The 15,184-nt window shown below is 38.8% G+C and overlaps 2 protein-coding genes across 5 annotated transcripts; one reads left to right on the forward strand and one right to left on the reverse strand.

Annotated features, from left to right (window-relative positions):
- The first annotated feature begins 2,786 nt into the window (after nucleotides 1–2,786).
- Nucleotides 2,787–9,745, forward strand: fhl2a (four and a half LIM domains 2a). Of its 4 annotated transcripts, XM_047815049.1 has the most exons (8): nucleotides 5,332–5,557; nucleotides 5,692–5,723; nucleotides 5,867–5,970; nucleotides 6,118–6,281; nucleotides 6,776–6,950; nucleotides 7,954–8,123; nucleotides 8,782–8,968; nucleotides 9,095–9,745. In XM_047815049.1, the coding sequence occupies exons 4-8, from the start codon at nucleotides 6,126–6,128 to the stop codon at nucleotides 9,244–9,246; spliced, it is 840 nt and encodes a 279-aa protein (XP_047671005.1). In that variant the 5' UTR covers nucleotides 5,332–5,557; nucleotides 5,692–5,723; nucleotides 5,867–5,970; nucleotides 6,118–6,125; the 3' UTR covers nucleotides 9,247–9,745. The 4 variants fall into 4 exon arrangements, with proteins under 4 accessions (XP_047671004.1, XP_047671005.1, XP_047671003.1 ...); XM_047815047.1 differs by lacking the exon at nucleotides 5,867–5,970; XM_047815048.1 differs by lacking the exons at nucleotides 5,332–5,557; nucleotides 5,692–5,723; nucleotides 5,867–5,970 and adding an exon at nucleotides 2,787–2,926.
- Nucleotides 9,746–11,627: 1,882 nt separating this feature from the next.
- c6h2orf49 (chromosome 6 C2orf49 homolog) lies at nucleotides 11,628–14,850 on the reverse strand. The gene is made up of 4 exons (XM_027164594.2): nucleotides 14,691–14,850; nucleotides 13,308–13,465; nucleotides 12,868–13,201; nucleotides 11,628–12,006 (listed from the first exon to the last, which is right to left on the reverse strand). Exons 1-4 carry the CDS (start codon nucleotides 14,847–14,849, stop codon nucleotides 11,953–11,955), a joined length of 705 nt encoding a protein of 234 aa, XP_027020395.1. The 5' UTR covers nucleotide 14,850; the 3' UTR covers nucleotides 11,628–11,952.
- Between the last annotated feature and the right edge of the window lie 334 nt (nucleotides 14,851–15,184).

Consider the following 15,184-nt stretch of genomic DNA (forward strand, 5'->3'; position numbering starts at 1 on the left):
TGAGAGCGCTGGAACGAAAACTACATCAGCAGACATAGGAGGAGTAAGAGAGAAAGCTGGGGGGAATTAAATTAGCTCAACCATTCACAGGACCTACACCCCCCACCATGCACATGAGACAACATGAAGTACAAACTGAAGTACAAGGAAAAGAAAACAGTAAATATCATCTGACTTTAATTTCCTGCCTCATGACTGCACATGGGATCGGCCAGACTGAAACAAACCTCTGTTTAAACGACTCCTTATCTCAAGCATTGGTGAACTCAGTAAGCACAAAATAGACATCCACGAAAGAGTAAGATAGACGCATATGTTTTTGGGTTGACGTGTCCTTTCTGCAAATTAAAAAAAAAATACTGTTCGCTGAGGATTCCTCTTTATTGTTATGGGTTATTTTGTATAGGTATTTGTGAGCTAAAATTGAGGTTCAGGCTCTAACACTACAAAATGTGGAAAAGTTGAAGGAAGAATATGAATGCAAGACATAAGTTTAGAAACAATATGGATGTACACCAATCAGCCATAACATTAAATCCACCTGCCTAATATAGTGTAGGTCATGCTTGTGCTGCCAAAACAGTTCTGACACACTCCACAAGACTGTGGACTCCACTGTAGGTGTGCTGTGGTATCTGCATGTTATAAGCAGATAATTTATGTTCTATGAGTTGTGAGGTCGGGCATCCATGTATTGTTCTTATTTGTCAAGGGGAATTTGCAGCCCAAGTGAATACCTTGAACTCTTTGTCATGTTCCTCAAACCAGTTCTAAATGGTCTGCAACAAAACTTTATACAGTAGGTGATACATGTGAAATTAACATCCACTTGAATACCAGGACCCAAGTTTTTTTTCCAGCAGAACATTGCCCAGAGCATCACACTGCCTCTGCCTGCTTGCCTTCTTATTATATATGTGCACACGCACTCAGCCATCCACAGGATGTCAAAGAAAATATAATACCTAAGACCAGAACTACCTGCTGATTTGAAGATGCTCTGATCTCCAAGAGATGCCACCTCTTGATAGATGCCACTCTATGAGTTAATCAATAATAATCACTTGAGCTGTCAGTGGTTTTAATGATATGGCTGATTGGTGTATGTTTGATATTTCATTCTTCATCTTGGTCACACCCTTCAGCTGAACCCGGACATCTGAAAAATGAGCTTGCTCTAGTGTATTGTACAGGATGTTTAATATTCATTTTCAGAAAATATCTTTCTGATTATGGAAAAGCGTTAATTTATTGTTACTAAGCTGTAAGACCTCTGAGACAAGCTGCTCCATATCGTACACATGAAACCCTGTGGCTGGTAATAAATTAAGCCCTTAGTTGAAAAGTGAGGTGCATGATGACCACACGCCTTCATTCGCCCATCTGTTGCTTTGATGATGAAAGGACTTCCCAGACTCGGATCATCCTAAATGCCACCTTTCATCACTTCTTCCTCAACTACTTCTCCTTCCAGGAAAATCTTTTACCATTTGACAATTTCGCAGAGACATGCTAAATCTGTGCCCATAAGATAGACCTGGACCACTTACTACAACTACTTAGATCCTGACACTGCATCCAATAGATGTGTTTGTTTGCAGACCATGTCAAAGGAGTAAGACCTTTCACTCCCAGAAATAACACCGTTTCTTAAATAGAAAAAAGGGAGAGAAGGTGATTAGAAAGTTGGGAACAGAATACAGCAAATGAAAGGGAGTCATAAGAGACTGAAAAGTGTAGTTTCAGAAAATCTCACAGCAGATGGTCTGGAAAGAATCCTTCACACAATTCTCAAAAAGGACAGGGTGAGACAGAGGGTCAGGTGGGAGAGATAGAATGGAAGAGATAAATGGTTTTGGCGATGTACAGGAGAAGACAGTGAGACTTAATTATATGTGGATAAGAGTTGAAAGCGTTAAAGGAGTTATATAAAATGTGTAAGGCCCTTTTGACATTTCACCCTAATGAAATACATTTTATATTCCCTTCACTAGAGAAACCCAACAATACGTCTTGCTATACTGCATTAAACATGTATATGTATCTAACACTGTTCTAAAGCAATCAGCACTGAGCACACCTCTTATCTGACATGCTATAAATGACCTCCAAAAGAGGTTGCAGGCTACTATGAGGTTCTCTACTTTAATATATAATATTACAATGGAGAACATGGATTCTCTCTCATTAAAAACATTTGGTTTATTTTCTAGCATCCGATGCTGGAAAGTATGCATTTCATTAAATTCCAAAAGATTCTGTCTGTAAACATACAGTAGATGCAGAACATTCTAGAGGCCATTCCGCTTGCTTCGTATAAACACTTTACATAAATAAGAACTTTCTGTCCAAGTTCTTCAGCCCATCACCAACACTTGCCAGTAGTTATTTATTACTACAGTCTTCAGGACTCGTATTACATACAATGCTTACAGTAAGATTACTTTAGTCAATTTAAATGCTTTACCCATTGTCTTATTGAATTGGAGCTACTTAACTGCTACAAAGCACTACTCAGGTGATAAAATGAGTGATTACATCAAGTAAGTGCAAACAGGAACATAATCAGCAACTGTCCGTAAGAATCATCTGTGTGTGAAGATGTAGTTTATAAGCTGTGTGAGTATATTAAAGAACGACTACAAGCATGGATGTACAAACCAGACTACAATGAAAGGCCTTAAAAGGTCACAGGATTGAAGAGGGTGTGTGTGTGTGTGCAAGTGGGCTTTATCTGTGGTAATACTGAACTGTATATTTATAGCGCATCTAGATAAAGAGTGCCTCTTCATGCTCCACCACCTCAATTAGCCACCCAATAGGTGGAGTAATTCAATCAGGATCGCCTGGAGCACTGAACCACAGACATCCTGCTCAGTCCAGTCAGACTCAGCACACTGCTCAGAAAGGCTGCTCAATCACTAAGGTAAGGTCTAGAACTCACACAGGGGTAGTTTGCTAAGCTTAACACACTATGCTTAACTTGACTGACATGTTTTAGAAAGAGAAATAACCCAAATACCAAAGAAAGCTGTAAAAAACTTTTCTTTCACCTTTACTTTTTTCATAACCCAATACTAACTCTGTCAGTGGAGGATCTCTAATGCAGTCCACTTTCCAAAACAGAAAAAGAAACTCTCTAGCATAACATAGACACCAGTATCCAAAAGGAGAATTCGGTTGGATTATGAACAGACAGACCAGCAGAACATTCTGGAAAGTTCTTCATCCTATCCTGATCTTAAGTCTCATATTACTACCTCCACTACTTTCCTCTCATTTCGATCTGTGTAATAAAAAATGTATGGAAGGAGAATACAGCAGATATTAGCACACATATATAGCAAAGGATCCCACTGACATGCATCATGTGTCCTGTAAAGGTTGCATCTGGCTGGATGAAACACTCTTTTCTTGCCTTCTTTTGGAATGATGTAAGATTTCATAAAAGAGTGAAGCCATTAAAAGCCAGATGATTTACTGAATGTTTTTGCTTATTCTTTTTAAGTCAATCTTTGCTCTCTCTCCCGCTCTCTCTCTCTCTCTCTCTCTCTCTCTCTCTCTCTCTCTCTCTCTCTCTCTCTGGTCTTCATTCTTCATCAAAGGTCATAAAACTAGGATGATGGTAAATTGTGTCAGAATATGTGTTGTAACATTTGCAATTAAAAGGAAGAACGATTTTATAGGATATTTGGTCATGGAAATAAATCAAGATGAATAATTATGTATGTGGTATAGTCAGGATGGAATGTACATTTATAACTCTTAACAGATATGCTGACTTGTCCAGTCTTTAAAGATTTTAAACGATTTCCTGATCAAAATATCAAAATAGTATCCTGTAACTATAAGGTGGGCTTAATAAAATGTGAACGTGGGCTTCTTTAGTGTTAACAAGCAGTCAGTGTAACACTACAATATAGACACAAGGCCCCTATAGGCATTAAGCTGTGATCACTAAGTCTGTCTCTCATTGGAGAGTTGTCCACCTGTCTTTGCTGAAAGTCTCAGAAAGTTTCAAGCATCCACCGCAGGGGTCCGCCTTTGTGTAACAGAGTTCTGTGATCATGGTCACAAAGTTACTAAACATAGCCAGAGATAGTGCAAGGCTGGGAGATTAAGGGAACACATGCTGCCAAAGATGTGAACTGACAAAAAGGTCTTGGGGTCAGTATGCTAGTGCCAATCACTAGGTGACCAAATGTTGTATATTAATAGAAATATTTCTATCATTTATAATGTAACATGGTTTACTCAAAGGGGAAAGACAAATGTAGGAGATACTGTATCATCCCTGATTGATTCATGCCATTTTAGAAAGGCAACAAAGGACATATTTTATTGGATTGGTTTGAGGATTTTTGTCAAATACAACATACTTCATCAACAGACAAGTCAAAAGAAATATATTTATATATATATATAGAGAGAGAATGAGAGTCATGAAACAGATTCAGAAAAGAGAGGAAAGCAGTCAGGACCAGTAGATTGCATTTTAATAGACTAAAGAGGAATTAAGTAACAATATATCCGTAAAGTTCACTAGAGGAAGATGGACCATGACAAAGGGACAGAAAAAAAATGGCATCCTGGACTGTTGCTCCATATCATTAAAACAAATTTAATTCATTCATAATGTGTTAATTGTAACAAATATAGGGACTTTTTGTCTTTGAGCAGCAGTGATTCCCATAGCTATAATATGCTGTCTGATATCCTGATGGATGACAGCAATCATTAAAAATTATTAGAGTGTTCAGGCACTAATGCAGAATACCAGCATCACATTACAGCTCAGGATTAAAGACATAACTCTACTTCAACAGCTGTATAAGATTACAAAACAGTGCAGAATGACACTTGAGGTCTGGTTAATATTTTATTTATGGAACAAGAGAAAGTTATTTTATCTAGCAGGATGAAATAAAATAACACAAAAGCAGGCCGGAAGATAAAGTGCATACTAGAATCTCAGCTTATGCGTTGTGTTTATTTTAAATCCAAAGATTTCACTGTTTGAAGGTAGACGGGGAGAAACGAAATGTGACACGATGACATGAATGCTCCTCTAATTAAACAAAGGCAACAGACCAATAGAAAAACAATGGTATCGTGTTTTGGAGGAAGACTGAATGTTTAAAGTGCAGGGGGAAAAAAGTACAAATACCAACAGAGTGGAGTGAGAAAATGAGAGGAGGAGCAATGAGAGGAATTGTAGATGAGGAAAGAAAACTGAAAGAGGGAGTTTAAGTAAGAGGGCATACTTCTCCTATTTTTGTGAATTTACTGCCTTATATGGTCAAACTGTGGAAGGGGATTTGGTAGAGAAATGCAGCTCGGGTAGCGAAAAGCTTCAGTCAGCCTCATGCAGTGAGAGAACACTGAGAGGACAGAGGAGCAGGGTGGATGTGGGTGAGAGTCATAGACTGGACACACACACACACAGCAGGAGAGTGAGGACAGCTGGCTTTGTGTAAGATGCGTTATGGCGTCATAGGGCTCATGGCAGGGATAAGCAGAGGAGCTTAACACAGCCTGGAACGAGGGAGCTGCAGATGTGAGTACCCGCTATTCCAGTGTGCCAACATTCTCCATCACTCACTTTATCACTGCCACTGCCTGCCAAAAAACAGTGGCATTCACTTTGGAAAGGTTTTTCAACATAACTTAAGATCTATTTTTGTGCTCTAGGACCATTTTGAAGTAGACGTTTTACTGTAACAGTTGAGCAAGTTTTTTCTTTTATATGATCTATGTAAAGAGTGATGGCAGATAATATGAATAATACAAATTACATAACCCTTGTTCAGATTGGGTATTAAGAGCCCACTTGACTAAACACATACAATATTGTGTTCATTTACAGCTAGAGCCGGGGTTATGGCGTAGTAAATTGTGAGGAAGAATGACATCGCTTCAATTAACTGCTATAACCCTGCAGTTCATATTTTGTGGGATACAAGAATTGAGGTTACTCATAGGCTGACACTTAGATAGGCCTGGTGGTCAGACCAATAAACTTTCATTGATATGTGAATATTTGATATCATTGCTGTGACAGTCTGATGCTGACTAGGACATACTGTATGTTGTCTCTCATTTTCTGTCTGCCTGAAGGAGGAACGATGACAGAGCGCTATGACTGTCACTACTGTAAGGAGTCCCTGTTTGGGAAAAAGTATGTCCTACGGGAGGAGAACCCATACTGTGTAAAGTGCTATGAGAGCCTGTACTCCAACACCTGTGAGGAGTGCAAGAAGCCTATCGGTTGCAACAGCAGGGTAAATCAATGCCTAAATTTGTACACTTTTATTAAGGATGTAATGTACTTACAGCTGTGCATTGTTGTAGACATCACTCTTAAGGCCACTAGCTTCTTAAAAAGGTCTACACAGAACTGTCTGGAATAAGGAGATTACTGGAATAGGGTTATTCTTTTGTGTCAGTTAGTCAACATAGAACCTTTTTCCACTAAACTGCAGAGAATCATTCAACAGCCATGAGGAAAAAAGTGCACAAATACACAAAATGTACAGATCAGTAATGACACACACAAAGGTCAAGTAAAGTCAAGTAATGTACAATTTGTGTCTCTCATGAGACAGCACATAATGAATCACACACACAGGCAAATTAGACTGCTCTAAATTACATTATCTCTGTAAAATCGACAAACACAATTCAATGGACCTATTATTGACCGAATCTGTAGTAAATAAGAAAATTCCCAACACTACAATGTTTTACCTACAAACATTTGAATGATTGTTTACAGGACCTGTCATATAAGGACCGCCACTGGCATGAGGACTGTTTCCACTGCTTCCAGTGTAAGCGCTCGCTGGTGGACAAACCGTTCTCCACCAAGGATGAGCAGCTGCTGTGTACCGAGTGCTACTCCAATGAGTACTCCTCCAAATGCCACGAGTGCAAGAAGACCATCATGCCTGGTGAGAAAACTCAATGTGGGAATCACACAGCCTAATGTATGGCTCTTTCAGAAAATACAGACACACCAAAAGTACAAACTTATATTATGTTCTCTATTGAAGTCTGATAAATGACTGTTTTCCAGACTGGGCAAATAGCCTAGCACTTTGGGAGTATGAAACCATTCCTCTGCAGAAATAACTGTATCACTTTAGAACAACATATTACATTCTCCTCTTGCTCCTGGAAATATTTTAGCTCACAAATTAACTTAAGATGGATAATATACACAAGAGATAAGGAACAAGAGGAACAATAGGTAATGTGGACTATTATTGGGATGAGGGTTCGTTCTAGTGCAGCGGTGTCCAGTTTTATCCACAAAGGGCCTGTGTAGGTGCAGGTTTTCATTCCACATATTTATTCAGTGGATCTTGGCATTCTCTAAGGTTAAGGTGTGGATTCTACTTGGTTGGAATGAAAACCTGCACCCACCCCAGCTCTTTATGAATAAGATTGGACACCCCTGTTCTAGCACCTGAAAAGTCTTGGCTTGCTTTTCTAGTGGAATCCTTTGTAAAGATCGCTTTTAGGAAACAAAGAATTCTCAATGAGCTCTAAGGTTTCTCCCTAATAGTGTAGATACTGTTAACAAAAGTACTTATAATAATCAAAAATACAACAAAAGTGGTATTGAAGTTCTTTTTAGTATTTAAATGTAAACCACTTACCGAGAAAGCACTCCAAATCAGATTTTAGTACTTGCATCAGAGCATTTGGAAATACTTCAAAACCATGATCCCCCAAAAATGAAACCAAAACAAAACAAGAGCCAGAAATGCAGCTTTGTTCTTCATGTGTATAACTAATTGCACTGGACAATGAGGATTGTTGGGGTTTCTTTCTAAACTACAGGTGTTCGATTTACTCTAGTGCATGTGCAACACGCATCAACCTAGGATTGACTTTGAGTATATAAATGATTCTAAAAACACATACTCATTCCCATAATCTTGTTTGCAGGCTCCAGGAAGATGGAGCATAAGGGCAACAGCTGGCATGAGACTTGCTTCACCTGTAAGCGCTGCCAGCAGCCCATTGGAACCAAGAGCTTCATCCCCAAAGACAACAACAACTATTGCGTGCCGTGCTATGAGAAGCAGTTTGCTATGCAGTGTGTGCACTGTAAGAAGGTAGTCTGGGTTTAAAATTTTCTTTAGGATATGGGGCATCTTTTGATGCAGTTTAGAATCCACTTGTCCCCTTAAAGGGAAAGGTCACTGCAAATCATTACAATGTTATTCACAATGATCATCTTTAGCCTTTGATGTAATATCTACTAAGCTCTATCTTTATGGAAGTGTTCTCTTCCAGGATTATAATGTCTCCACAAACAAGGAAAGAAGGTTGACTGAACGGTTTGTTGAGGATAAAAGATGTAAATCACATAATATGGTCTTCATGGTGACCAAATCGGATCTCAACCCAAATGAACATCTATAGATCTTCCGACTAATTTGTTAGCGTTCTCCAAGACATCATCAAAATTCTAAATCTTTTGCAAGAATGGTGTTCCAGTGACTGTAGAGAGCGGTTCTGGCCTGGGCCAGATATTAGCATGTTTCATGGTCAAGTTTCATTTAAATTTGTCACTTCCCAGGGGATAATAAACATCCAAAGCTGTGAATTCTGGGAATAGCTCCAAGCAGCAATGATGACGGAGTGTGTAGCACTCCAAAATCTAAAATAAGCATTTTGATATACAATCTTGCACAAGCTGAAAATAGGGCGGGAGCCTACTGAGCTTCTCAGAAATGCATCCTGAAAAATGTGTTCATGACTTCTCCCTAGCCCATCACCACCGGAGGTGTGACCTACCACGACCAGCCGTGGCACAAGGACTGCTTCCTGTGCACCGGCTGTAAGCAGCAGCTTTCTGGCCAGCGTTTCACCTCTCGTGATGACTTTGCCTACTGTCTCAACTGCTTCTGCAACCTGTATGCCAAGAAGTGCGCCTCCTGCACTTCCCCTATCAGTGGTATGCATGCATCTGATTTCTGCAGCCACAAACAAATGACAAGTCATTTCGATATGAAATTCAATTACAATTCATATCAGTTAGGATAAACTCTGACCAAAAATGTCTGTTTTGTCTGTGTTGTAGGGCTTGGAGGGAGCAAGTATATCTCTTTCGAGGAGCGCCAGTGGCACAACGACTGTTTCAACTGCAAGAAGTGCTCGGTGTCTCTGGTGGGCCGAGGCTTCCTGACTGAGAGAGATGACATCTTGTGCCCTGAGTGTGGCAAAGACATCTAATGAGAATTCACCTAAAGTAGAGAAAAAACCCTAAAGCATGGCAGCATAAGGAATTCCTAATACACTTATATACACCTTTATCACAGCCATGGATTTTAGAACCTCTGATTTATATAAAAGTGTATTATTTTAGAAGAAAGATAAATATTAATGCAATAAATATCACCAGATAAATTTTGCCTAGATGTTTCTTTTATTTTTGGCATGAGCAATAAGGGCTAAAAAAAAAAAAAGACAAAATATATTAGCTTTGAAACTTTAAAACTAGTTTATGATGAATATTAACACACTAACAGTTTCTAATAAACTCTGACAGTGAGCCTTATTCAGTGCAGCTCTTTTTCATGACCATCTATTGTTGTGCAATAAGTAAGATAATAAAAAGAGAAGCAAAATGCTACCTGGAATTGTATCTGTGAAGATTTCTCAATAATGCTTGTATGTATTAAACAATGTATGTATCAAGATATAAAATGAATTAAAACCGTTAAAATTCTGAGTATTTTTCTAGTGTCAGATTCTAGAAAAAACAAAGTGTCACAAGAAGACTCACCAATATCTCATTATAGAGATACTGCAGAAAAAAAGAAATTCAACTCCAGGTTTTAGTGAGTGAATGAAAAAGATGCTCATTAAGAGCTTTATGTGGAAAGCACTGGACTGGCAAATAAGGTAAAAATCCATGTGTCATTTTTTATCTCCCAGCTAAACCAAATAAAAATTAACTGAGGGAAAAGGTTTTTATACAAGTCCAAGACATTAAAATGTCAAGGTAAATTTAATTCACTAATTGTGCGCACATCCCAATGAGAATCCTGCATGTTGTCTCTGAATTCCCCACCGTGTCTGTTTCTGAACTCATGTCAAGCTGTAGATATACAGTTGTGCTCAAAAGTTTGCATACCCTGAAAGAAAAAAAGTTAAACATAGGCATTTATTTGGAAAATATTTAAGGATAGTATTCACGTGAAGTCCTTTATTATCACATGGTTGTTTGACTCCTTTTTAAAACTAAAGATAACTGAGATCACCTTAACAACCCTGATCAAAAGTTTAGCCACAGTATAAACACACAGGTTTACACAAAGAGGTTTAAATGGCTATTAAAGGGAAGTTTCCACAGCTGTTACATTGTAATTAGTGTCGGTACATAAATAGTCAGCGAGTTTCTCGTCTCATGAAGTGATGCACTGACCTGGCTGGATACTGCACCATGAGGATGACAAAAGAACTGCCAATGGACCTCCGTAATAAGGTAGTTGAAATTTGTTCAAATTTAAGCAGAAAAATGATATAAAAAAGATCTCTCAACACTTGAAAATGTCGGTCAGTACTGTTCAAACTCTGATAAAGGAAATAAGAGCTTCCCTTGATACACAGTCAGGTAGAAAAAGAGATTTCACCGACTACTGCCAGAAAAATTGTTCAGGCTGCAAAGAAAACCCCACAAACAACTTCCAGGGAAATACAGGCTGCTCTGGAAAAAATTGTGGTGGTGTTTCAAGGAGCACAATAAGGAGGGACTAGAACACAAATGACCTGCATGGTCGAGTTGCCAGGAGAAAACCGTTACTGCGCCCATGCCACAAAAAGGCACGTCTTCAGTAAGCCAGACAGCACCTAGACAAGCCTTCAGCTTCTTGAGCAGTCATTTGGAGTGATGAGACCAAAATTGAACTTTCCTACACTACGTTTGTAGAGGAGTCATCAAGGCCTACGGTGAAAAGTACCCCATCCACACTATAAAGCATGGTGGTGGATCTCTTATGTTTTGGGGCTGTGTGAGCTCTAGTGGCTCAGGGAAGTTTAAACTGATGCTAAAACGAATGCAGCATGTTATCAGAAAATACTGGCAGATAATTTGCATTCTACACCAAGAAAGCTGTGCATGGGACGTTCTCGAATGTTCCGACATGACAATGATCCAAAGCACGAGGCAATGTTGGCGCTCTAATGCCTAGAGCAGAAAAGAAGGTGAAGGTTCTGGAGGCCATCACAGTCTCCTGACCTCAGTATCACCACATTGGGGAGATCTCAAACGTGCAGTTTGTGCAAGACAAACAAAAAACTTAAAGGAACTGGAGCCATTTTTCCAAGAAGAATGGGCAGCTGGGAGAATTAAGGACCTCATGCACAATTATTACAAAAGACTGCATTTCATCATTGATGCTAAAGAGGGCAATACTCTATATTAAAACACACACTTTTGAACAGGGATTGTTTCTTTTTTGTTGTTGTTTGTTTGTTTTGTCTGATGATTGTGCCATTCTGTTATGCCTTACATATTTCTTTAAAAAATAATATACATCGGGCAAATTTTCCCAAGGCATGCAAACTTTCAAGCATAACTTGAAGGGTTGTAAAATTAAAATGATGTGATGAACAGATCATTATTTATTCAAGTAAAAATGACATTTTTACAGTGTTTAAAAGAGAGCCGTCCTTGTCGTCTTTTAAACCTGCATATATAACACCAGTCAAAGGTGTCACGAGGGAAGTCTTAACACTCTGTTGGCACGTCTATGAGGACATCTGACATCTGAACCAGCAGGTGGGACAGTGGAACAGTGCACATCCGTATTCAGATGCACAAGTTCATATTCCCCAATATGGCCGTTTCCTTCTACAGGACACATGGCCGAGCGAGATACACACATCAGAAGCCCCCTAAAGGCACTTCTTCCTGTTAGCACTTCTGATAGGAAATCATGGCCATGTGACATGTTGAATCTTCTTTTTCGCCTCAGGTGACTTGAGCTCCTATGAGAAAAAAAAATATATATAACACATTTAATGCATTCAAAGAGAATAAACTATATATCCACATACAGTATGACATTTTTCTTCTCCTAGTTCTGCAGTGTATCCTGTGACAGTGAATACGCTGTGACAAAGCAAAACCTCTATACATCACCCTCGGTTATGCCACCAGATATCTTTGTCTCTACCTAAATAGTGTGCAGAAAAAAATCCTCTGAACATGTCTGATGAGTATATTTTCAGAAGAGGTTGTTTAGGTACGTGGATTTATATTGTCGCTAGCTAATCTTCGTTCCCTTCCGTCTACAAAACGAGATTTATCAGACCAGGCAATGTGTGGTCAGTCTTCAGTGGTCCAGTTTTGGGAAGTCTGCATTCACCGTAGCCTTAGATTTCTGTTCTTGACTGACAGGAGTGGAATCTGATTTGGTTGTCTGCTATTGTAGATCATCCCTTAGTTTTTTATGTGATGCTTTTCTGCTTGCCACAGTAGTAGTGTTCTTTTTTAAGCAAATTTGAGCCTTAACGTATCAGCATTAGCAGTTTCCGAAATACTCAAACCATCCCTTCTGCGAGGAAAAACTACTACACTGCTGTCAAACGTCACTTTCAGTGTTTAAAGTGTATGTGACTAAACATACTAAACATTAACTAAACATTCTGCCTCATGAGTAGCTAATTGAATGTGCAGTTAAACATGTGTTTCTAATAAATTGGTCAGTGAGTGCATAAGTTGTGATTAGTTTGGGTTATTCATTAAAAAAAAATTATAATAACAGATTAGAATGGAACGGATTTAAAAGTGCTATAATGAGCACTGTAGCTAAAAGACATCAATGCACATGTTCTAACTGTACTCACAGGGCTTTCAGGCACTCCTGAACTGGATGCTCCTCGCTTTAGTTTTGTGCTCAAGCAGTTAGAATGTACTGGATTCGGAGCTGAAGAGCTATTCGGGCTGCCATTTCCTGTAGGACTCCTTACACTTCCCGTTGAAGCCCGGGAGGAGGATGAGTTTGTGGAGGACCCTGAAAGTTTACGTATAGGATTACTGAGATTGATGTTGGAAGGTGGGGACTTTAAGGGATCTGTAACTAGCACATCATCAGCTTTCTTTAGTTTAATGCTGCCAGTATTGGTGGAACTGCCATCAAACACGATCAAGGGCCGCTTCCTGCCACTATCAGTGCTCGAGCTGCAAAAAAAAACAAAAAAAAAAACAGGAGAAATTTTACAATGATTTACATGAGTATAAATTATTAGAGAATAAAGAAATACACTTTCTGGCTTCGGTCGGTCACCTGTGTGCAGTGGTCAGTCTCTGGCGTGGATTTGTCTTCTCCACTCTTTTCCCCCACCTGTTATTGGGGAGTTCTCGCTGTGGGAGTGGGATGACATGCTGAATATATATCTTAGTGAGATGGTCAGGGTCTTCAGTGTCATCTGTCTTTATCTTTTTCTGAAAAAGTTGCAGAAGATATTAAATTCACTTAACTCAATGTCTTGTAATTGTATATTAGACAAAAAAAAAATTCCAAACAAATTTAGCAGCCTGCGATCATAATTACATTATAATGGTAATGATGTACCAATCTAATGCTGAATATGAGTATACACCAATACTAACCTAAAATGCTGAATTAGTATTCGGTCAGATTTCTCTTTTCAAACCAATACCTGGTATATTTTGCAGCATGAATGCTGCTTATGTTGGATGACACTCAGAACTCTCAGTCCTCGCATCATCCGTACATGTTACACACACTACTGCTGCTGCATATTGTACAAAAATCATAATATTGCACAATACTGCTATTTGTACTACCATGCACTTCTCACACTATATGTACATAACTGATCAGTCATATCCTGTATTCATATTTAATACTCGTGCTGTCTTTATTGTATCTTTGTCTTGTATAGTATAGTGTTATGTGTCTGCACTTTTGAGAGTCACAAACAGCTGGAACCAAATTCCTTGTGTCTCAAAACACATGTCCAATAAACCTGATTCTGAAACGTTAAGTCGTGTCTCTGGGGTCTTTGCATAACAAAACACAATGTAGCAGAGAATTTGATTTGCTATTAAGATGATGTCAGTAAACAAATATTGATCGAAACACAGAACTCTGGGATCCCTATAATATAGAAAATAGGAAAATAAAACTGGGATTGATGTAACCCAATATTAATGTCTAATAGTGACCATTAAATACTAAAACAAATCTAACATGTGCTACAAAAAAAAAAAAAAAGAATCACTGTTCCACACACACCTACATCCCAGTTAATACAATTAGTTAGATAAAGTTAGATAAGTCTTTTCAGGAAAATAAATTAAGCAAAATATTTAGGTAAAGTATTTTGAACTTATTTAATTTTTGTAGGGAGACAAAGATTTACAAATCCCTTTATTTTACATGGAATCGTTCACATTACATGAGATTAACTGTTTATAAACCCCATGGTTATCGAAACAATAAACAATAAACAACTGGAATATTATTAAAAAAAATAAAATACAAAACAGTTGCTTGTAGATGAGAACCGTGTTGTTATAAACATGTCTGATATTAGCCCCCTGGCTAGCATCGCTTTAACAGATAAGCTAAGCTAAATTAGCATTAGCTAATCGCCAGCTTGGTTATTGATCTCTGCTGGAAAGCTGTACACTTTTATCTAACCTCGTGTAAGACGAGTTTGAGAAAATCCCGAGACAGAAGTTCTGGGTGAAGCAACAGGTCTGTTCCTGAGACATTTCCAGCAGAATCTCTCATTCTCTCGTCTCCTCTATTGCTGCAGTTAGCCATATCCACTTCCGGAAAAACACGGAAGTGACGCATTTTTTTTAATGACTATTACCCGAGTATTAGAAATTCACCTCCTACTGGCCTGGTGGAAAAACTCTTCTTTCTTCTTTCTCGGTTTATAAGGCGGGTCGCAAGCAACGTATTTAGGTGCAATACCGCCACCTACTGTAACAGGATATGCAACCTCAGGGCTTCATGAACCTACAACACAAACATTCATTTATTTTCTACCGCTTATCCAAACTACCTCGGGTCACGGGGAGCCTGTGCCTATCTCAGGCGTCTTTGGGCCCAACCCATCGCAGGGCGCACACACACTCTCTCATTCACTCACGCAATCACACACTACGGACAATTTTCCGGAGATG

This window comes from Tachysurus fulvidraco, chromosome 6 (genome assembly GCF_022655615.1).
Source record: "Tachysurus fulvidraco isolate hzauxx_2018 chromosome 6, HZAU_PFXX_2.0, whole genome shotgun sequence".
Taxonomy (NCBI): domain Eukaryota; kingdom Metazoa; phylum Chordata; class Actinopteri; order Siluriformes; family Bagridae; genus Tachysurus; species Tachysurus fulvidraco.